At 44.0% G+C, this 24,560-nt stretch overlaps 1 protein-coding gene across 2 annotated transcripts in view; it reads left to right on the forward strand.

Annotated features, from left to right (window-relative positions):
* The window catches only part of bcar1 (BCAR1 scaffold protein, Cas family member), a 243,493-nt gene that overhangs the window by 107,032 nt on the left and 111,901 nt on the right, over positions 1 to 24,560 (forward strand). The window contains exon 1 of one of the 2 annotated variants that reach the window (XM_059992792.1): positions 22,529 to 23,257. The exons of the other annotated variant lie outside the window; for it this stretch is intronic. Coding sequence (XP_059848775.1) covers positions 23,243 to 23,257 — 15 coding nt within the window. The 5' untranslated portion in view covers positions 22,529 to 23,242. Of the gene's footprint in view, positions 1 to 22,528; positions 23,258 to 24,560 lie in introns of those variants that run through there. 2 annotated transcript variants of the gene reach the window in all.

The following is a 24,560-nucleotide window of genomic DNA, read 5'->3' on the forward strand; positions in this document are numbered from 1 at the left end:
TACCAGTGCAGAATCAAGTGTATCAGCTACAGACAAACCGCAGAGCAGGTAAACAATAAAGTGCAAGATCATACTGGGGTAGATGGTAAGGTCGGGAGTCCACCTTATCATACAACAGACACTCACAAAATGCTGGAGGAACTCAGCAGGCCAGGCTGCACCTATGGAAAAGAGTAAACAGTCAACTTTTTGGGCTGAGACCCTTCATCAGGACATAGATGCTGCCTGACCTGCTGAGTTCTTCCAGCACTTCGTGTGTGTTGCTTTGATTTCCAGCATCTGCAGATTTTCTCGTTTGTTATCGTACAAGAGATCCATTTAAGAGTCTGACAACAGCAGGATAAATGTGAGCTACATACTTAATCAAAGTTCAAAGTACATTTATTATCAAAGTATGTATCCTTTATAGAACCTTGAGATTCATCTCCTTACAGCCAGCCACAAAACCCAAAAGAACCCATAAACCCATAAAGTAAGAAGACCATCAAATGCCCAATGCCCAGAAAGAAAAACAAATAGTCTTACAATATCGGAGCTGTCCTTGAGCCCGGTGGTGTATGCTGTAGAGGTTTTGTACCTTCTGCTTGATGGGAGGGGGCAGAAGAGAGAATGCCTGGGATGGGTGGGGAGTCTTTGATTAGGTAGGTAGCACAGTGGGGTGAAAGTCAACCAGAAGCCAAGGAGAACGTTTTGGTGGATTTGTGTGTAAAATAAAAGGAGTCAATCATTGAAACTGTATCTGTTGTGGGATGTTTGAGGGAAAGGAGAAAGGAGGAACAGAAGGTGCAGACAGAGGAGTGCCAATGAACAAAGACGTGCAGGAGGTCAGAAGGTCTGGCTCTCACTGGGGCAGGAAGGAAAAGGATGAAGGAGGATGATCTGAGGGAGGTGGAGATGATTTCCGTATGGACTGGCAGAGAAAAGGAAAGGGTGGGATGAGTAAGTACATTGTCGTCCTGTGATTAGAGTTGGGTGGGGGTTGGATGTTGGACGTGGGATGGTTACTTATCGGAAGGAACCAGAATACACAGGCTGTTGAAAGTCCAAATGCTACTTTATCCTTTCCATTTGCTTTTCAGATTAAAAAATCTTAAGACCTCTCAGTTAATTAGAATGCATGCATTTTAAAGAAATTACTAAAATAAATTCTGGAGGCAGCACTCTAGAATCATTCAACATAATTCTCTAAAACGATGGCTCCAAATTTATATTTCAGCTTACCGTTTTCTTGTGTTTTGCTCTCCAATGTCAGTAAAGAAATCTGAGTGATTACTGCTTAAGGTAAAAAGTCTGTTTAACTATTTTGTTTTCATAAGTCAAGGACTGGTAATTAGGGGCACACTTAACCTGTCAGTTTCTTTTGAATCTCTGAGCTTGTGCTGGCTTCTGAATGTGGTGTGTGTAATTACTGCCACTCCTCAGAAAATTTCTAGCTTCATTTCGGCTTTATTTTTTCCGAAATGTTCACTTAGCATTGAACTTCCAGTTGAACGAGAGATTAACATTTGTGTGCGAAATGTTGTAAATCCCGGCCGATGCTGACTAAATTGATGAGAATTTCTCGGGATTAATTTCTCTGCGTCACTTTCACAGCCCTTGTCGTGCTTTGTTTTCTCTTTAGTTCGTAAGTCTTGCACTGTTGATGTAAGTGATGTGGGGTTACTAATTATTGCTGTATTTGTGGTCCATAAATGGATTTGTCTCGTTTATTCAGCTCTGTCTCCAGATTACTGCGTGGTGATTCTAGTATGGGAATGTTGCTGGATTAGCAGGTAGAGATCTCGACCGTTGATTCAGGGGGCAGATCAAGTGCAATGGTGGGATTTGAAGAATTTAACTCCAAGTAATTAAATTTAAGTCGGCAGTTAAAGTTAGCCTCATTAACGATAGTCATGAAACTACTGGCTTGTGGTTAAAATCCATCTAGTTCATTAACCTCCTTCAGCAAGAGTTCTTTCCCCATCTAGTCTAAGTTTAACCCTAGCCCCTGAAATCACTTCTCTGCTGAAGGCGAGGTAAGGATGGACAATAAATGATGGCGTTTTCAGCGATAGCCACATCCTGTAAAAACATAAAGGAAGTATCAGCCAGGGAGGTGCTACTTGTGGAGATTTTCTTACTGATTTGGTGGCTGGGGAAATTCATGAAGACTTGTGCTAAAACCTTTAACGCCCAGACTCTTCAAAGTTCTGGGGATGTATCATCAATACTGTCTATTGAAATCCCCCAAATCCAGTAGCAAGAGATTACCATGGAAATAGTCCTTTGAGCTCACGTTGGCTGTTAACTACATGTTCTCATTAAAACTACAAACATCTTATTTTTTAATTCTCCCCCCCACATTCTCCTCAACTTCCCCCACCTCCACACCAGGGACAATTTACAGCGGCCAGTTAACTTGCCACCTTTGGGATGTGAGAGGAAAGCAGAGCACGTGGAGACAATGAGCACTGTCACAGGCTGTACGTTCAAACTCTGCACAGTCAGGATTGAGCCTGGGCCACTGTGAGGCAGCAGCTTCGCTCGATGCTCCTTGTCAGCATGCTCTCCCCGGCCAACATCCCAGGCACTCCAGCACTAGTTATAATCAGCCATTTCCGAAGGGCAGGCCACGTCACTGACATGCCTGACACCAGACTGCAGGCCTGAAACTGGAGCCCTGTCATGGGCAAAAGATTACCAGGAGGACTGAGGATATGAGTTAAGAATGTTCTCGTAGCCTCCTGGACAGATGGTAATGGTGTCATTAGCATCAGTCTGTGACTCCTCAAAATGGACGAAGAGCATTTGGGGAGGTATTAAATCCTACATCTCTTTGAGAGCAGCTAGAAGCTCAGTGCAAATTGGGGAAAGGCACACCATCTCCCAGAGGATCCACCTGCAAAGCCCATCAGTCACTCCGAGTCCCACCTGTGGCAGAGACTACAGGGCCTTGTCAGACATGTCTGAAGCCACAGAACCGGGCTGGAAGCAAATCGTCATTGATTCCAGAGTTCTGCTTAAGAACAGTAAAAGCTGTGAGCTCTGTAGCTGTTGGTCAGAATTTTGCCCTAAAGCTGCTAACGTTGCGTTTGAATGTCTTTCAACCGTAGGGCCTGTGCAATGGCAGACTTCCTCTGGTTATGTTGAAGTTGGTATGAATACGTCTGAGGAATTTTCATTTAAAAGTGACAGGTAATATCGATTCCTTGTTGTAAATAAGCTTATTGCTATCCTGTCCAAGAGGCTCCTAATAGCCTCGTGCGTGCTGACAGGATGGTGCAAAAAGCCCATGAGCAATAATCTCCATTTAAATGGAACTACCTGCTTGAGGGGCCACAGGGGGCTGGATTTCAATTGTGCTGAATTTGGAGATAATGAGATACACGCTGGCTTATTACGGGGTTGCATTATCTCCTCACTTATCCTTGACTGTCCTCTGACTAGCGCAACGGTTGGATGGAAGTGATGGAGTGGATGCAGACTTTTGCAATTTAAATTTGGCTACTAGCAGAAATTCCTAACAACGTTTAACAGAAGCAACAGCAAAGTAATGTTAGTTTTCATTATCTTCCCACTAGCTCGGTAACAGCCAGCAGTTAGCATGCTCTGAAATAGGAATGTTTTTGTGGGAGGGTGGGTAAGGGGGGAGGAAAAAATAGCAGTGGACAAGATCTCTTATCCTTGGGCATTCCTATGCAGATGCACCGGATTCTGAGATTTTTAACTCCACTCCTGCCACAATTGATTTTACACCCATCTCTTCCTGAAGTTCAGCACATGCTATCACCAAGTCAATCCAGTCAGATTCTCAAATAGTACAAGAAAAGGAGACAAGAGTAAAAATGATATTTCTCAGATGTCTCCACTCAATGTGTTTCCTTCAGACTATCCACACCAAAGATTTTTTCTACCAACATTTGCTGGGACGGAAGGACCAGGTCTCGTGTTTGTACATAATTATTATCATCACTTCTTCCCAGTCTTATTTCTTGTTTGGTACAGAGCAGCTGTGGATAAACCTTCCTCTAAGCCCACTGTGAATGTCAGAATGGTGGGAGGCGGCGAAACTCGAGGGGCATCACAGCTGGTTCTGATCCAACACACAAAATGATGGAGGAGCTCCACAAGTCATGCAGCATCTGTGGAGGGGAATAAGCAGTTGGCAACTTGTGTTTTGCACACACTGAATTATGCATGGATCTGATCCATTTGTTCAGATCATGTGTAGACAGGGTGGTTGAATGCAAGTACAAAGCAGGAACCTGAAATTCTTTCCTGCCTGTATTGTACCAGATTTGTCTTGGGCTAGTACAACATTGATCAGAAATTGAACCTGACTAGTCTGGCTAAATAGTCTTGGTTATCCATGGAGTCCACCGACAGGCTCTGGATCTATCACTTGCTCTCTATATAGTGGACCGTCCTGGCGTGCAACTTGTCTGGGAAGCTGGGACAGCCACAAGTCTCGGGGCTTCATGTTTCTCAGAAGCCGTCAGCATAAGTACCTGGTTTTAAATTTTTGGGTTTGGTTTCACTGTCCCTAGCTAGCCAGAATTGACTGAATGTTGAGTGGCTGGGGAGCGACTCCTGTCCCACCGGTCAGTGGCCGGGGAGCGACTCCTGTCCCACCGGTCAGCGGCCGGGGAGCGACTCCTGTCCCACCGGTCAGCGGCCGGGGAGCGACTCCTGTCCCACCGGTCAGTGGCTGGGGAGCGACTCCTGTCCCACCGGTCAGCGGCCGGGGAGCGACTCCTGTCCCACCGGTCAGCGGCCGGGGAGCGACTCCTGTCCCACCGGTCAGCGGCCGGGGAGCGACTCCTGTCCCACCGGTCAGCGGCCGGGGAGCGACCTCTCTCGTTGGAAGCGTGTCTCTGTGTGAGTGGGTTGGCATGTGTCGGAGAGTAAAGGGGCTACTTCTACTGCCACAGTGAGGCCGCTCAGCTCAGAGGAGCAACCCCTCATATTTTGTCTGGGTAGCTTCCAACCTGATGGCATGAACATCAATTTCTCTAACTTCCGGTAATGTCTCCCCCTGCCCCTTCCCTCTTCCATTCCCCACTCTTGCTCCCATCTGCCTATCACCTCCCCTTGTGGCCTCTCTTCCTTTCCTTTCTGCCATGGTCCACTTTCCCCTCCTATCAGTTTCTTTCTTCTTCAGTCCCTTACCCTTTCCACCCCACTCCCAGCTTCTCAGTTCATTCCCCCCACCCCCTCCTCGTGGCTTCACCTATCACTTTCGAGCTTCTACTCCTTCCCCTCTCCTCCCCACCTTCTTATTCGGTTTTCTCCTCCCTCCCTTTTCAGTCCCGATGAAGGGCCTCAGCCCGAAACATTCTTTCCACAGATGCGGCCTGACCTGCTGAGTTTCTGCAGCATTCTGCGTGTGCTGCTCTGGAAGGAAGGGCTTGTTTTGCTGTTGTTTTTGATTTGTTGCTGTTGTTGATGGTTGTATTGTTCTGTGGAACATTGTGGGTATGCCAGAACATGCGGTTACACTTGCGGGCTGCCACCAGCACACCCTTAGGTTATGTTGGTTGTTAACGCAAACAACAAACATTTTACTGTATATTTCGATGTACATATGATAAATAAATAAATATCAACCTGAATGTTAAAACTCTTATCAAGATGGTCAAATGCTGGTCCTGCCTCTACAAAGCAAGCCATACATACATTTGCTGCATGTTCTTATGCATTTCCTGTGACATAGATTGAGGCCATTTGGCCCATAAGTGTAAGCCAGCTCATCAATACCTGCCATCCATTCTTCCTCACGTTGTCCATTAACACTCACTAATTCTCCCTGCAGTCTCCTACACAAGGGGTAGTTTATAGTAGCAAATTAACCTACTGCATGGGGATGCGAGAAGGGAAGTGGAGCCTCTGACATAGTTGACAATGTTATAAAGAGAACGGGTGTTATAAACCGCACCTCTGTCCCTGACCCCCAGTGTTCCTGCTTGTGCTTGGGGGTTCACTTGGCCCCCAGTATGCTACCTGCTCAGCAGCTGAAATACTTGCCACACAAGTCAAAGAAAATTCAAAATCAAAAGTATGTAAATATTACCATGCACCATCTTTAGATTATTTTTCGTGACGGTATTTACAGGAACATAAAGAAATATGATAGAAATTGTGGGAAAAATATACATAAACAAAGACTGCTGGACAACCAATGTGCAAAAGAAGACAAATTGTGCAAATAAAAATAATTAAATGATACCGAGCACACGAGTTGCAGAGTCATTGAAAGTGAGCCTGTGGGGTGTGGAATCAGTTCAGTGTTGAGGTGACTGAAGTGATCCATACTGGTGCAGGAGCCTGATGATTGAAGGGTAATAATTGTTCCTGAACCTGGTGGTGTAGGTCCTAAGGCTCCTGAACCTCCTGCCTGATGGTAGTTTTGAGAAGACCATAAGACCATACAATATAAGAGCAGAAGTAGGCCATTTGGCGCATCGAGTCTGCTCCACCATTCAATCATGGGCTGATCCAATTCTTCCAGTCATCCCCTCTCCTCTGCCTTCTCCCCATATCCCTTGATGCCCTGGCTAATCAAGGACCTATCTCTCTCTGCCTTAAATGTACCCAGTGACTTGGCCTCCACGGCCGCTCGTGGCAACAAATTCCACAGATTTACCACCCTCTGATGAAAGTAATTTCTCCACATGTTCGTTCTAAATGGATGTCCTTTAATCCCGAAGTTGTGCCCTCTTGTCCTAGACTCCCCTATCATGATAACTTTGCCATATCTAATCTATTCAGGCCTTTTAACATTCAGAATGTTTCTATGAGATCCCCCCTCATTCTCTTGAACTCCAGGGAATACAGCCCAAGAGCTGCCAAACGTTCCCTTTCATTCACAGAATCATTCTTGTGAATCTTCCCCGAACCGTCTCCAATATCGTTTCTAAAGTATATCCCTTCTTGTGCCCAAACTGCACACAATACTCCAAGTGTGGTCCCATGAGTGCCTTATAGAGTCTCAACATCACATCCCTGCTCTTATATTCTATACCTCTAGGAATGAATGCCAGCATCGCATTCGCCTTCTTCACCACCAATTCAACCTAGAGGTTAACCACAAGGACTCCCAAAGCCCTTTGTATTTCTGCATTTTGAATTCTCTCCCCATTTAAATAAAATAATAGTCTGCCCCAATATTTCTTCCACCAAAGTGCATGACCATACACTTTCCAGCATTGTATTTCATTTGCCACTTCTTTGTCCATTCCCCTAAACTACCTAAGTCTCTCTACAGGCTCTCTGTTTCTTCAACACTACCCGCTCCTCCACCTATCTTTGTATCATTGGCAAATATAGCCACAAATCCATTAATCCCATAGTCCAAATCATTGACATACATCATAAAAATCAGTGGTGTCAACACCAACCGGAGCCAGCCAGAATAGGACCCCTTTATTCCCAGTCTCTGCTTTCTGCCAATCAGCCAATGCTCCACTCATGCTGGTAACTTCCCTGTAATTCCATGGGCTCTTATCTTGCTAAGCAGCCTCATGTGCAGCAGTACCTTGTCAAAGGCCTTCTGAAAATCCATGTACACCATGTCTACTGCATCTCCTTTGTCTAACCTGCTTGTAATTTTCTCAAAGAATTGCAGTAGGTTAGTCAGGCAGGATCTTCCTTTCAGGAAACCATGCTGGCTTTGCCCTATCTTGTCATGTGCCTCCAGGTACTCCGTAATCTCATCCCTAACAATCGATTCCAACAGCTTCCCAACCACTGATGTCAGGCTGGTAGGTCGAAAGTTTCCTTTCTGCTGCCTCCCACCCTTCTTAAATAGCGAGGTAACATTTGCAATTTTCCAGTCATCAGGTACAATGCCAGAATCTATCGATTCTTGAAAGATCATTGTTAATGCCTCCGCAATCTCTCCAGCTATTTCCTTCAGAACCCGAGGATGCATTCCATCAGGTCCAGGAGATTTATCCATCCTCAGACCATTAAGCTTCCTGAGCACCTTCTCAGTCGTAATTTTCACTGCACAAACCTCACTTCCATGACACTGCTGAATGTCCGGTATACTGCAGACGTCTTCCCCTGTGAAGACTGATGCAAAAGACGCATTCAGTTCCTCTGCCTTCTCTGCATCTCTCATTACAATATCTCCAGCGTCACTTTGTATTGGTCCTACATCTACCCTCGACTCTCTTTTACCCTTAAAAAAAGCTTTTAGTATCTTCTTTGAGAAGAGAGTATGGCCTGGATGGTTGGGGGATGGGGGGGGGGGGGTCCTTGATGGTGGATGCTGTTTTCTTGTGGCAGCGTTCCCTGTAGATGTGTTCAGTGATGGGGTGAGCTTGGCCTGTGATGGTCTTTAGACTTTTCTGTTCCAGGGCACTGGTGCTTCCATACCAACCGTGATACAACCAATCAGAATACAACATATCTGGCAGTTATCTGAGTACCACTATGCTGAATACAAGCCTGTCAGTAAAACTGCACGTCACATTTCCGTTCCCCTAAAACAGATTGGTACGTGCTTAGGAGGCAGATGGTGCCACCTTTTAAAATATTTTCTGTCAGACTATAGCACATGAGCATAAAACCAATAATATACAGAATGCAAAATGTGCAATTACAATGATAATCCAGCAAGTGGTGTGCAGTCTCTGTTGTTTTTCAGTTATATCTCGCAACCAGTACATAAACAATATATTAAACAATTTCTGTGATGGCACACATGATATAAGATCATTTTGTACTCAAAGGTTCCAGTGCCCTGTAAATTTGTGCCCTGTAACATGAATCTCCCAATCCACAAATGTCTTCTCAAGCCTTACAAAGTCTGTAGATGGATATGAAGTTAGTAGTTGGTCTGTGGGAGGACCTTTAATTCACTTGTATGTTGTGCTTGTGAGCTCATTACTAAATAGCAAAGGTAACCCTGGAGAACATTGGCCCTGGAGAGGAAATGCCATTCCCTCCATTACTAGGATAAGATAAAATTCTCTGGGAATGTACTGCATTCCTGAAATGTTCACATGAGCTTGTTTCTGAAGGGGTCGGTGAGGGGGGGGGGGGGTGTATGTGAGGCCCTGGGGAAAGATCTTACTTTTTGATCAAGCATCTGATTTATACGGAAACAAATGAACCAACTTTACATCACAGTGTTTTAGTAATGTCTTGGGAAAATAGATGTCTGTTGCTTAAGCAACACATATGGCTCATTGTACTTCTGCTTGCTGTTACCCAAATGCTTTATTTTCTTTTGCACCGGGTCTTGGTAAACTTACACAAAGTGCAGTCTGGTCCAAAGAAAACATACCAAGAAGGAGATTGGAAGGTCTCTGGAGGGTCTGGGAGTCTCCTGAAATTAAAAGGTTTGTAATTCATTTGTAGGTTGTGAGTGTTACTGGCAAAGTCAGCATTTGCTTCCCATTTCCAATTGCCCGTAAGTTGTGAGGTTTGATATGCATTCGGGAGCAAGTAGGGTTCAAGGTCGTTGCTGTGGAACTGGAGTCATGTCGGTAAAATTAGGACAGACTAGGTAAAACTTCCCTCTTTATAAGAGATTTATAAACTCGGTGAGTTCTTACAACATTTCAGTTGAAGTGTTTTATTTTAGAATTCCAGATATACCTGAGTAGTGAAATTTAATTTCTCCAATTCCTGTTTTAGATCAATGGTTCGGATTTGCTTGTTCAGGAAATTAACCATAATGTCACTGTGTCTTCTATCTTGTCGATGAAAATCCGAAGATATAGGACCAGTTTTGTTGCTCACTTTACTAAAACATCGGGGATGGAGGCAGTTTCCACTTCATTGGTTAGGAGGATTGGGGGCAGCAGTAAACCTGGTGGAAATCCGGGAGCATATTAAACTAAAGGCAACGATATTTATTATTGGAGTATATACTGTGTACCAGGGGTTTTTTCTGCCATGGGCCAATGTCACTAAGCAAGGGGTCCATGGGCCCCAGGTTGGAAACCCAGCTGTACACATATACAGCCTTGATATTCCTCTTCTTGCAGGTAGCCAGCAAATAAAGAAATGCTTTAGAATCCACAAAAAATCCCACCCCACAAAGACTGTCAAACGTCCAATGTGCAAAACAAAGGACAAATCGTGCAAACAATTGAAAAGAAGTAAACGAGTAGCACACAGAGCTTGAACCGCAGAGACCTGGAAGTGAGCCCACAGCCATGGATCCAGTTCCATGCTGAGGCAAGTGAAGTCTCATAGAGCAGTGACTGAGCACTGGTCCGTCCTTCACCCTTGGCCTCGACGCCTTAATCTTTTTAATCTCGCTCGGTGCTTAAGTCAGTTAAACACTGGCTCATTTTTTGCTCGGGCCCCACCACTTCAATCCGGCCCAAAGTTTCGATCTGGACCCAAATCTGCTGCAGTAATGGGCGCTGCGGCCGTAACAGTATTCTCGAGAGTCGAGTTCACTGAATCCCTCAGCGTACCGCAAAGTCGGCAGATCATACGGAAATGGAACTCCGAAAGGGAAATAACAGGCTGCGGATTGCAGTGCTCATAGTCCAGGAAAAGTTTATCTAGTAGAATAGTTGGTAGTTTTGTTAGCTGCTCACAAAACGCCGCATGTCTTGCTGGTGCTATCTTGGGCCATCGATTGTTAACCAGAGTTAACAACCTCACAAAGAGAGAAAGTGTTAACTCTGCCGACTTCACTGATCGGGTTGGCCAAATAGAGGCTGGGCGATGATTTAAAGAAAAGAAGATTATTAAAGCTAGTATAAATGTGTAAAGTAGATGTGTAAACATCACATTTATTGAAAACAATCTAGGGTGCAGTTTGCCTCCCTCCTGCATTTTCTCACTCGAATTGCAACAGATAACTAACTGATAGAGTTTAAGCATACTAAGTTTATAAATAACCGTAATAAAATGCTGGCAGTTTAATGTACAGCTATTCCTTATGGCTAAACTGCAGAATCTGAGCTTCATTTAAAAATACTATCACTCTCAAGTAGTGTTATTGCTTTGGGCATTGCTGCTCAAACTGCTGGTTTGAAATATTATCACCATGGAGATAAACTAATTGACTGTCTCTTAGACGTTAATATTAAGAGGAAATCTAAATGTTTAGAAAAGTTCATTTTTGGATTTTGCCCAGCATAATTCAAGGAGAAGGACATTTCTTATTTTGGATCCATCAGGAAAGTATTCACAACTAACTTCCTTATGTTGAATTAATGGGCATCGCACAAAATTGACTCAGTGCAATGATATCTATTCGATTAAATTCATTCTGAGTTGTAAAGAACATTCCTTGACTTTACCGAAATGAAATATAAAAATTGGTAATTTAGTTTTCTGAATAAAGAAGGTGATATTATTGTTTAATCTCTAGGAATTCTGCAGATGCTGGAAATTCAAAGCAGCACACATAAAATTCTGCAAGAATATTCAGCAGCTCAGGCAGTATCTATGGAAATGAATAAACAGTCGACATTTAGGGCTGAGACCATTCTTTAGGATTGACGCAAGAATAGAAGGTGGGAGGGGCAAGGAAGATAGCTAGAAGGTGATGCCAGGTAGGTATAGGGAAGGAGGAGGGACCCTGGGGGAGGTGATAGGCAGGTGAGAAGAGAAGGCCAAAGTGGGGAATAGAAGAGGAGGGGAGGGGGAGGGAAAAATTATTTTTAGCTAGCTAGCTCCTTAAAAATTGTGTCATAGCAATCACTGAGCTTAATCACATGTCCATTGTAAGTACAGCAAGCTGTAAAATGCATTTGAAAGGACATTGCCATCTGGAATTAATGGCTTGCAAACAAAATCTTTTCACTAGGAGTACTTGGGAAGAGGTTAATCATCCCACAGCTGCTGTGTACAGCGGAGCATCATTAGGGGTGTGTGCAGCCAACGTCATTGAGGACTGGAGTGTCGGGAGATGGGGGAGGGAGTGTGGGTGTAGGTGTGGTGGAGATTCCAAAGGCCAACGTCCAGCTTTTGCACTGCAGCCTAAGTGGAAACACCCCAATTGGATAAGCACTCAAAAAAATGCTGCAGGAACCAGAAGGCAAAAGAAAGGAAGCCCATTCTTTCCAGTTCTGGTGAAAGATCTCAACCCAAGATGTCGACTGTGTAAGTTCAGGTTCGAGTTTATTCAACCATACACAGCTAAATGAAACATTGTTCCTCTGGGACCAAGGTGCAAAACACAGAACATATACTCACTCACAGCACATCGAGTTATGACCCAGAACATTCAATCTCAAAATAATATCGGCACAAGTCCCTGAGAGGCGTGGCCTGAAGATTTAATTTCCCTCCGTTGACGCTGCCTGACCTGTGAGCTTCTCCCAGCATGTTGTCTGGGTCAGTCAGCATTTCCAGCAAGTGTAGAGTCTCGGTGTGCGCACTCAAGTAGACAATCCCTCCGCAATTGGAAGCTATGGGGAGACCAGTCAGGACCTAAATGAATGTGCCACAGTTGTTACCTACTGCATAAGGACACGTGTGTATGAGTGTGTACCCACTAAAACATGCAAAGTCTTCCCCAGCCAGAAGCCCTGGATGAGCCAGGAGATTCATAATGTCCTGAGGACTAGATCTGTGACGATGAGGGCTGCTGACCCAGGGTGATATAAAATGTCGAGATAGAACCCCCAGAAGGCATTGTGCTCACAAAGAGGCAACTTCAGACTAAACTGGAGTCACAGATAGACACTCGACTGCTGTGGCAGGGCTTGTACAATATCACTTCCTGCAAGGCGAGATTAAGTATAAATGACCCATTGCTGCTGGATGAGCTTAATGCCTTTTATGCATACTTTGAAAGGGAGAGCTATGACACACCCACATGTGCCCCTACATCTCTGGATGACCCTGCAATATATGTCCCTAATGCGGACAAGAGGGTGGAGCCATGAAAGGTGTTTGGTTCAGACAGTGTACCTGGCCGAGTGCGAATATTCTGGTGGACCAGCTGGCTGAAGTATTCACGGACACCCAGGAAGAACGTGATAGCATGCCTCATTGTCGACCATCTAATGCCACTTACATCAACCATAGTGAAGTGGTTTGAGAGGTTGGTTATGGCACAAATCAACTCTTGCCTTGGAGTCATGCCAATTTATCTGTCATCACAACAGGTCAACAGCAGATACAACTTCTCTGGCTCCTTACTCCGTTCTGAGCCATCTGAACAGCAGAAACTTGTATGTCAGGGTGCTGTTCTTTGACCACAGCTCAGTATTCACTGCATTTATCTCATCTAAATTCATCGTTAACCTTAAAGACCTGGTTCTCTGTAATTCCTTCTGCGTCTGGGTGACTGGACTTATTCATCGACAGACCTCAATCAGTGAGGATTAATAACAACATCTCTTCCTCACCAACCACCAATACAGATGCCTAGACCCCTTCTCTATTCTCTATGTACACTATTGTCTAGCTAACCACAGCTCTAATGCCATCTTCAACCTCACCAATGCCACAACTGTTGTTGAACAAATCACAGGTGGCAATGAATCAGCGTATTGGAGCGAGATGGGTTACCTGATAAGTGGTGTGGTGACAACAACCTCTCACTCAACATCAACAGAACTGAAGAGCTGATTTTTGACCAGGAAAGGGCAAGAGGGTTTACATGCATGAGTCTCTATTGGGGAATTAGTGATGGAATTTGTTAGTAGCTTTACATTTCTGCACTTCAGCATATCAGATGACCTGTCCAGGACCCAGCACTTCGATGAATCATAAGGAAAGTGTGTTTATTCGGAGATTAAGGAGATTTGGCTTGTCATTGACCACTTAAACAAATCGTTGAAAGTATCCTGAATGGTTGCATCATGCTCTGCTGTGGCAATTCAGATGTGCAGGAATGTAAGAAGCTGCAAAGTATCATGGACTCTACCCAATACATAATAGGCACACCTATCCCCACGAGTGGCAGTATACGCAGGAGACACTGCCTCAGGAAGGCAACATCTACCGTCAAAGATTCCCCATCATCTCGGCCTTGCTATCTTTTCACATCTAACACTGGGCAAGAGATACAGAAGCTTGAAATCCACACCACCAGGTTCAAGAACAGCTACTTCCCTTCAGCCATTCAGTTCATGAACCAACCAACGAAATCCTGATCACTCCAGTTTGTAATACTCTGAATAATTCGGTCACTTCGTTCTAAAATTGCCGTTTTCATTTTATTTCGTGTGTTGAGCTACGGTGTTGAATAGGTCCTTCTGGCCATTTGAGCCCTGCTGCCCAACAATCACCAGTTTAACCCTAGCCTAAGCATGGGACAATTTAGAATGACCAATTAACCCACCAACCGGTATGTGGGAGGAAACCGGAACACCCGCAGGAAACCCACATGGTCACGGGAAGAATGTACAAACTTTACAGGCAGTGGTGGCAATTGAACCCAGGTGGCTGGTATTGTAAAGCTAACCACTATGCTAACATGCTGCCCTGTTCTAACTGTGCTTTCTTGTAAATATTGTGTATAATGTGTGTCTATGTTTAACTTTTCTTGTGAATTCTACTTATATGACACTGTAAGTAAGTTTTCATTCCACCTGTGCAGACATTTACTTGTGCATACAGTATGACCATAAACTTGAATTTGACTTTGGCCCTCAAAACAGTCTCTAGCAGTCCATCATAAAATTCTGAAATGGTTAATTTTCACCTGAGGAAAGCATGTTATAATTCTATTAAGGTGCTCATTTTAAAATTGGGGGTTGTATTAAGAACTTGACCACGAGAACAGCAGATACCTGAGAACACCATCACTTGGAAATCCCCCACCAAGTCACTCACCATCTTGACTTGGAAACATATTGCTGTCCCTTCATTGTCGTTGGGTCAAAATCATGGAGTTCCCTCCCTAACAGCACTGTGGGTCTATGTATACCCCGGGGACTGCAGCGGTTCAAGAAGGCAGCTCATCACCACTTTCTTGGTTAACATCACCTTGTTAAAAGCCCTGAACAGATTAGATATGATAGTTATTTCCCATGGTAGGGGATTCTAGGACAAGAGGGCGTGACTTCAGGATTGAAGGACGTCCATTTAGAACTGAGATGTGGAGAAATTACTTTAGTCAGAGGGTGGTAAATCTGTGCAATTTGTTGCTGCGAGTGGTTGTGGAGGCCAAGTCATTGGGTGTACTTAAGGCAGAGATGGAAAGGTTCTTGATTAGCCAGGGCATCAAAAGGTATGGGGTGAAGGCAGGGGCGTGGGGATGACTGGAGGAATTGGATCAGCCCATGATTGAATGATGGAGCAGACCCGATGGGCCGAATGGTTTACTTCTGCTCCTATATCTTATGGTCTTCTGAAGGGCAACTAGAGATGGGCAATAAATGCTGGCTTAGCTGGTGACAACCATATCCTATAAATGAATAAAGAAAAAAAAGTCCCTTAAAATTGGACCTAAATGTGTACCTTTTTAGGAATTGTTTAAGTATAAAAGCCTATTCTGTGCACTAGTGATAATTTCTCAGTTGATCAATAACTGCTGGAAAATTGGACTTGGTACTCTGGACATGATCGGCCTTCTTAGGGACAACGTTTACCCAAAGACTGGCTTGCTGCTTAGGGCACCGTCTTGTGCAGAGTGCCCATTTCATGCTTATTGAACATAAAACACAGAACACAGAAATCTGCAGCACATTACAGACCCTTCTGCCCACAATGAGCCGACTGACGCACCATCAATAACTCTCGGAGACGTGAGGCGAGATATAGGCTTTTATTGGCTGGAAGAAAGAAGAAGCAGCAATTGACCACCACACTACATCCTGGAGACTGAGGCCGGGGCTGTGTCTCCAATCGCCTTTATACAGGGGTCTGTGGGAGGAGCCACAGGAGCAGTCAGCGGGGGGGGGGGGGGGGCGTGTCCAGACAGGTATATGTAGTTCACCACACCGACCATGTAACTTACTCATTGAAGGAAACTCTGGAGGTGCAATCCATGACCTCCAATTTCATTAAAAGATGTGTAACACAAGGAGCAAACCCCACAGAAGGTCAGTGAAGAGATGTGGACTACAGAGCATGCTAATGTTTTGTTCACAGATTGCGTCAGGTTGCTTTTCCATGCTTCAGCTATGTCCACAAGCATCACAAAGATCGCAGTAAAATTATATTTTGCACCTCATTTTAAAATGCTGTGAACAGAGCCCTTTGGGCCCATTGCTTGAGGCCATTCATGGCATAGTAGCCCATGGGGCCTGCTCATTGTGTGGCAGGGCCTCCGGACGAACCGGAACAGGATCATCCAGCGCCCACCACCCCAGCACCTCCCATCCTTTGGTTTCCTTCATCTCCATAGCTGTGATTTTTTGTTGCTGTTCCGACTCTCTTCTCACCAGTCAGCACGATAACTATGAGTCCTGGAGGGAACAGCTGTCTGAAAGCTGCACAGGTAAAGTTCTGGCATATTGATTCAGGGAAGAAATTGCCCAGCTGACTTTATTTTAACATGGTGCTCATTGTTTTCATCTTTTGTTGAGATTTTTATTTTGCTGGTCATCGGACTGGTGAAGCTTGTCATGTTTATTCAGCATATGAAAAACACAGGTGCCTAATTTTTAAAGGTGATGCTCAATTTTAGCCCTTCTGTTTAAATAAGCGCGTTCCTGTTTAATTTGACAAACTGGTTTGGACAGAGTTTGACCAGGACAGATTTTAGGAGGGTTGTTCCAACAACCCAGGGCTCTTTCTCCCTTGGATTAAGGTTTTAAAAATCTGAAAGGGTTGACTATGTTAGAAGCAGATCCTTATCTGTTGAATGCTGAATTCCTGAACCATGGGCATCAATTCAAGATAAGGGATCTAATGTAAATAAACAGTTTCTGCAGACTTTTTTCAGCAGAGCTGTGCAGAATGGGAGAGAATGCTTGTGGCCAAAGAAGAAATGTTGGCACTTCAAATCCACAAGTTTTGAGTAACTAGAATAAACAATGATGAAATTTGATAAATAATATAACACACTTTCATGACAGAAAGAATGGATAGACCCTTGACTTTCCTGTTTGAGTTGTCATATTGTGCTATTGTCTTTCTGATGTTTTTATTTTAAAAAGTCGATTATAGAAGCATATAAAACTAAATTTGTGACCTTAATCATAACTGAGTAGAGCTAAACTGATCCCTGCGGTACTGCAGTGCTTGCACTCGAAATCCCTTTTGTTACACTTGAATGCTCGGTTGGAGTAGGAAGGAGGAGGGTCTTGTAATTTTGTTGTATCTATAAATGCACATCTACTCATCCCATTAAGTAATCCATAAGTTAAGTAAGTGCAACTTTTATCAGTGAAAGAATCAGTGACGCAGTCCACTTTATCAGGTATTTGTGGACAGATGAGCCGTGGTTTTCTGCTGGTATCAGTTTCATCTGAATGGAGATGCAGGTTTTGCTGATCATAGACCTCTTAAAATAAGGATTTTCGTTTATATCTAGTCTCCTTTACCTCTGGATGTCTCAGATCATTCCACCACAATCTACTGTTGTAGTTTACTCATTGTTACAACAAAGGAAGCACTGTAGACATTTTGCATTATGCAAGTTCCACAAATACGGTGTGATTCATGTTCAGATCATCTATTTTAGTGTGTCAGTTGAAGGAGAATATTGACAGAACACTGAGATATTAATTCGGGTCTTTGAAATAGTATTATAGGATATTTTACTATATATTCACCTTGTAGAGCAGGTCTAGACATGAGCCAGTTGATGCCAATTCACCACAGGATGGCAGACACACACTTGTGTTATTTAATTCCTTTATCGGGCCTGCCCAGGCAGGCTCTTATTAGTCTCCAATCTGCTAACAGGATTTATTATTTAGAGATAACAGCACGGTAACAGGTCCTTCTGGAGCAAGGAGCCCGCACCACCCAATTACACCCATGTGAACAATTTACCTACTAAAATATAGGTCTTGGAATGTAGGAGGAAACCAGAGCACGTTGAGGAAACCCACATAGTCACAGGGAGAAGGTACAAACTCCTCACAGAGAACATTGATACTGAACCCAGGTCAGTGCTGCTATAAATCGTGTCACATTACCTGTAATGCTACCATGATGCACCATGCCCTCCCCCCACAAGTCAACCATGTTCTTTAAAAAAAATGCTTGATTCTAATTGACCAACTGCAACTAATGAAAGTAATAAAATAAAATGATCATGCTTTGCAGCCATAAAAAACCTGGGGCATTGAATACTGTGGCATAGGCAATAAAATAAGCTGTTAAATTAGTGCTTATTTAGTGTAAATTTCATTTAAGCCGTAGTTTATGTGCCAGTTTGCGGCACGTCACCTGTGGCCACCAATGTGTCCATGTCCTGGTCCAGTGCATCTGTCAGGGCAATTTTCAATATTCCTGGGAGGAAGGAACTGTGAGATGCTGAAACCCGGGGGGAAGGGAAGCATGGCAATTTGGTCTTATCAGCAGGCTGATGTACTAAGCTGTAGGTTTTCAGAAAACCGTCAGCAGTGCTCAAAATTCTGACAGAACAGGACCATGTGAAATGTCGTATTGCATTTTAGTTTGATTTTGTTTTCACGGTGTTCAGAGCCATTTCTTGCTGTCTATGAGAGCTGACAAAGTAAATCTATGCAGGATGAGACGCATTTAGCAATAAAATTGAAAGCATGTTCCACCGCAGTCACACTATACAGTGTCTCAAGGGTTTCCCAAAGGTATTTTAAATCTAAATGTAGGATTTTAGAAATGGTGGGCTCTTATGTCAAAATATCCCATTTTTTCTCCTTTTCAAACCTGTTCACAACTGGATCTTTTTGATATTGTCTCCCTCCTGTGGATGACCTAAAGGCAGAGGAAATGTCAAAGCAGAAGTAGGATTAAAGTGACGGAGCTTCCACTTTATTGTATTGCTTCTTTCAACCTAACATGATTTGGATTTATTGATCACATATACGTCGAAGCACTCAGTGAAATATGTCATTTGTGTTAAGGATGTTCTGGCGGTAGTCACACTTTCAGGCACTAACATAGCATGCCCACCACGCTTGGCAGAGCAACACAGAACACAGCAAGCTACAAAACAACAAAAACAAAACAAGCCTTGTCGTCTCCCTCCTACCCACCCACCCATGCACATACACAGGCTTCCAACCCCAGGATTGGCCATCTTTCACCTCCAGTGTCCAGTGGACTTGGAATTGCAGAAATTGGGCTTCAACCTAGCCAGCAGACTCACAGCCATTTGCAGACTTGACCCTCCAGCCATCATGCTTTGACTTCCTGAATTCCAAACGATCTTGATATCAACTCTAGACCTTGCCGATGAGGACAAAATCAGTGTGTTCCATTGATTTTATGCCTGAAATCGGTGGAACATGGTCATAAAACTGGATCATTTTAATTTCAGATTGTGTTCCATGTAAACTGAGTTTCTATTATTTTTGTTTCTCCATTTTATTGGATTTAGTTTTGGTAATGACATGCACAAAATGAATTAATGATTGTTGAAAGATAGTAATCTAGTTGTATACAGATCTTGAAGGAGCATTTAAAAAGAAAGGTACTTTTTATGCCACCTGTGTGTGATTGAGCATATTTTAAAAGTCAAAAATGAAAATGTACAAACTGATACTAAGGTAACTAGTAAATGGCTCTAAGTACCTTAAGCTTTGTTCAGTCATCCAAAATTACATTTCGGAACTTGTGAATTGAAACTGTTAAAATTACTTTAATTTTTGTGTGTATCTTTTTTTAGCTTTGTTAATGAAAGGCACATACTCATGCTTAAAAATATTATGGGCTTTGATGCAAACTTTTGAAAATTGCCTTTTAAATTGCTCCCAATTGTGCAAACTCATTATGGATTTTGTATTTGATATGCAAATACATTGGAGGAAAATTCGTGGAAGACTTGCTTCACAAAGCAGCAGATTTGAGGGCACATTGTACCCTCTGATCACTGTAATCAAAGCAGAACCCTAGTCCTGTTGCAGGGTTTCAATCTACAACATGGACAATTCATTCCACCACCACCCCCCCACCCCCCCAGTGCTGACTGGCCCCTGCTGAATTCCTCCAGCAGATTGTTACCCTGGATTCTATGTCTGCAACACTCACTTGGGGGTGGGATGAATTTAACTGCCGGCACTGCCATTGACACATTTAAATCAATAAATGCAAAAATCAATGAGAAGGGCTGGATAGCAGATGATGGAGTGAGGATTGGTAGTAGAAGTGGGTGGTATATGCAGTATTTTGCAAGAAGGATAAGAGGTAAGAGAAGGTTCAGAGGAACAGTGAATATTGTAATAAAAATAAATGACTGAGTAAAGGAGACCAGGGAGGCAACTGTGGAATACTTAATTTCCAGGCATTTATTATAAGCAAAGTAGCGTTTTGAAATAAAAGAGACACCTTCAGTGGCTGGCAAAAGTGTGACTTTCATCCAGTTCATGATCTTCCAGTGCCAGTTAACGTCTGTCTCAGTTTGCATCCCTGCGAACAGCTGGGAGATCACACTTACTTTAATTCAAGGCAGGTCAGATGATCTTCGAGCGTGGATCAGCAGTTGTAATTGTGATATCACACAATGAGGGAAGGGGGGATTGGCAACCTAATATTCTGTCCTCTAGAGTTTTCAGAAATTATAAAGGAGAATGCAGAAGTGGAGATGAGGGAAAATATAATGCCATTACTTGGAGAAGATGTCCTGGAGGGATCATCCTATGAGGTCTTATAGGAGGAATGATAGGAGTGGGGTAATCACTTTGCTGGGGTTATACTGTCATCCTCCCAGGATATATAGAGGCGGAGGTGATAAATGTTATGGGACACCTAAAGGCAGATAAATTGCCATGAGATCTATCCTGGGTTGGAATGGGAAGCAAGGGAGGAGGTAGCTGGGGACCGGACAGAGCATTTTGTATTTCCATTAGCCACAGGTGAGGTGCAGAAGATTGGAGGGCATCAAATCTTATTTCACTATTAAAAAGGGTAGCAGCAATAAGCCAGGTAACCTGCAGGCTGATGAGACTCACAGGAAAGTGAGGAAAATATCAGATAAGATCCTGAGGTCTAAGATTTACGTACATTTGCAAAGATAGGGGCTGATCAGGGATAGTAAGTGTGGTTTTGTGCAGAGGAATTCCTGTCTCACTTACATGATTGATTTTTTTTTGAGCAGGTGTCTAAGACAATTAATGAAGGCATTGCCTATATGGACGTTAGTAAAGTATTTGATATGGTCCTGCATGGAAGGCTGGCCCAGGATGGTAAAGCACATAGGATACAGGGTAGGCTGGCAAATTGGATTTTAGGAGGTAGAATGTAATGGTTGGAGAATGCCTTTATGATTGGAAACCTGTGACTAATAGTGTATTGGAGACATCGGCATTAGGACCCTTGTATATTAATAATTTGGATATGAAAGGAGGCAGTATGATTACTAAATTTGTGAAGGCACAGAAGCTGGTGGTGTTGTCTAAGGATTCAGCAGGCTAGAGATGAGATGGAAAACTGATGGAATGATGGCAGGTGGAATTTACTCCTGTAAATGACAGGGTGCTGTGGGAATGTTAGTGGACCTTGGGGTTGAGTCTATAGTTCCCCAGAAGTGACAACACAGGTAAATAGCATATGTCAGGGCATAGAATGTAAAAGTCAGGATGTTATGTTTACAAAACTCTGGTTAGATTGCACGTGGAGTATTGCGCACAGTTATAGTCTCCACACTTTGGGAAGGATGTGGTTGTGGCAGACAGCCTGCAGAGGAGATTCGTCCAGACGTTGCCTGGATTGGAGAACCTCAGTTATGGAGAGATTGGATAGATTGGGTTTGCTTTCCCTGGAGTGAAAGAGTTTCTGTATTCTCTGATCTTGTGGAGATAAATAAAATTATACTCCTCTGCAAAGTATCATGGATCGAATGGTTGAATGGATGGTTAGAATCTTTTTCCCCGCTGTGAGTGTATCAAAAACAAGAGGGCATAGGTTTAAGGTGCGAGGAAGGAGCCTGAAAGTTTGAGAGGAATATTTTAAAAGAGAATTAATATTCCAGATTGTTTAATGTCATTTCCAGTGCACTGGTGTGAAGGAGAACTGTTACTCTGGATCTGATGCAGCACAAAAAAAGACAATTAATATAAATACATAAGATAACTTATATAAATTGATTGATTATATGTCCATAAAGTGACGCTAGACACAGGAGAGTCTGTACATAAAGTGACTGACAGGAAATGATAAAAGTAGTGGTGTGGGTTGTTGACATATGAAGCTTGTGGCTAGGAAAGTTGAAATTGGATACAAACGCTGTTCTTAAGTCACTGAGACAGGCACGTAAATAGGAAAGCCATGTGATACCAACCTAATGTGGACAAGTGGGGTTACTGTAGATGGGAAAAGTGGCCAGCATGATCGCATGTGATGGGCTGAATGGCCTGTGTCTGTACAGTGCAATCCTCTGTCTCCATATCAGCACAATTGCTGCTTCTGCATTTTGAGCAGTGTTCCAGATCACTGCTTGTTGGGAAATTGTTTTTGAGCACGTTCCTTAATCATTATCACCGTCCGTCTGGCAGCCACTTCTCCAGAGGTTGGAACGGAGCGCCTGGGCATGGATGGACATGGTGTGTCCTACCCAACTGGAGATGTTGTGTCGGGGAGGATACTGAGATGGTTTGTTTATCCGTGCGGTGAATGTGGAAGATTTTGCATTGAGAGTACTTTTACAGCACCTTGCAGTCGCTGCTGTGGGTAATTGGGATCACTACTTTCCAGCACCTTGGCTGTTTGTTCCCCTCCACAGATCCTGCCTTACCCGCTGAGTTCCTCCAGCATCTTGTGTGCGTCAGTCTGGCTCTGCAGAAGCGCACGAACTTACGGCGTGTCGGGCCATGTAGTTAAGGTTTCGGTATCAACCGGTCTTTTCCTCAAAGGTGCAAAGACTGTAAAACGGGAACATTTCAAGTGTGTACTCTTTACTCCCTTAATGCCGATCGCTGTTCCACACAGCGCCCTTCAGTGGTGGCGCTTTCTGACCGTAGTGGGAGCTCATTTATATGTAAAGACTGACTGTAACCAATCATATCGCAGCCGGAGACCTTGGGAGTCTGAATCCTGTGGAAAGTATAAGATTACCTAACGAGCATTCACTCCCAGGCAGTGTGCTTGCGAGTAGCTCGCAGTATCTCATACCACACAAGTGAGGTCACACTACTGGATGATGTATTAAACTACACGCTACAGGAGAGCGGTGGAGGGCTTTTATTTTCAGGGACCGGGAAGAGGTTTCACATCGCGGAGAGGGGGGAAAACGAATTCAATGATGAACTACTTGGTAAGTGTGTGGGGTTCCAGCTTTCCATGCCGGGCTGCGCCGTTATCTGGAGGGAGCCCCTCGCTGATAACTGGACGCGTTAGTTTTCCGTTAATTGCGGAGACAAGCCCAGCGACGGGGGCGCAGTCGGTCCCTCGGACGCTTTGCTGTTCTAGAGGAGCAGGGCCCATTTCCAAGAGTTTGTTCTGGTCTCGCCCTGCAACTTGTCAGCGACGGGGTCCGTAAATCCGCGCTTCTGTTGACATCCAGACAGCCCCGCTAAAGAAAATCACTGCACGGAGAAAAGTGTGGGGTTTTCCTCTCGCCTTTTGTCACTGTACCAGTTTCAAGTTTGTTCCAGCAATCAGATTTAGCCGTGAGCCGTATTCACGGCAATAAAGAGTCCTCATAGCTTCCTGTTCGGTTGGGATTACGAGTTCGGAGAGAAATAGACTTTGGGACTTTATTTTTATGGGGGGGGGCGCGGTGTAGTGATGGGGAGGAGAGTGAAAGGTGGGTTTCAAACCTTGGCGGACCCGTAGGTAGGCAGCTCAGCTACATAAGACGCTGAAGGAGCCTGTGTGAGCTGGCGTGTGTATTTCGATGGTGGAGTGAGATTCGTGCCCCGAGGACATGAAATCACAGCTCACCCCAGCTGATGAATCACAAAAGGCAGGTGTCAGCCTACAGTCAAGGTGAGCTGAATAGAAGGGTGTAATTTAAAACTCTGTGTGTGCTACACATACCTGTATTTTTTAAAAACAACTTTACAAGTTACCCGAAGAGTTCATTTAATGAGAGCTTTCCGGTCAAAGGATGTTGTATAAATTATAAACAGGTTTGACTGAGCAAGCGTTGCTCAGCAAATGAAGCTTTAAAGGGAAATCTCTTCATTTCTCTTTGCGCTGAGACCTATTGTCTTCTGCCCAGTTTACCTTTGTTAGCATAGACACAAACGATTCTGCAGATGCTGGAGATCCAGAGCACCGTACAAAATGCGGGAGGAACTCAGCAGGTGAGGCTGCATCTAAACAGTCGGCATTCGGGCCGAGATCTTTAATGAGGATTCAGTGTGCCCACCTTATAAATCTACTCCTCATCTGTTTCTTTTCTCCAGTTCTTCCAAAGGGCTTTGGCCCGAAACGTCGACTGTACACGGTTCCATAGCTGCTGCCTGGCCTGCTGACTTCCTCCTAAATTGCTTGGGTTTCCAGCATCTGCAGACTTTCTCTTGTTCAGCTTTGAGAACAGCCGATCATTTCTGAACCTGCCCTCATCTATTGTTCGCAGAAGTGAAATAATGCAAACAGAAAATGCAGGAGCC

Source organism: Hypanus sabinus, chromosome 17, assembly GCF_030144855.1.
Source record: "Hypanus sabinus isolate sHypSab1 chromosome 17, sHypSab1.hap1, whole genome shotgun sequence".
Lineage (NCBI taxonomy): Eukaryota > Metazoa > Chordata > Chondrichthyes > Myliobatiformes > Dasyatidae > Hypanus > Hypanus sabinus.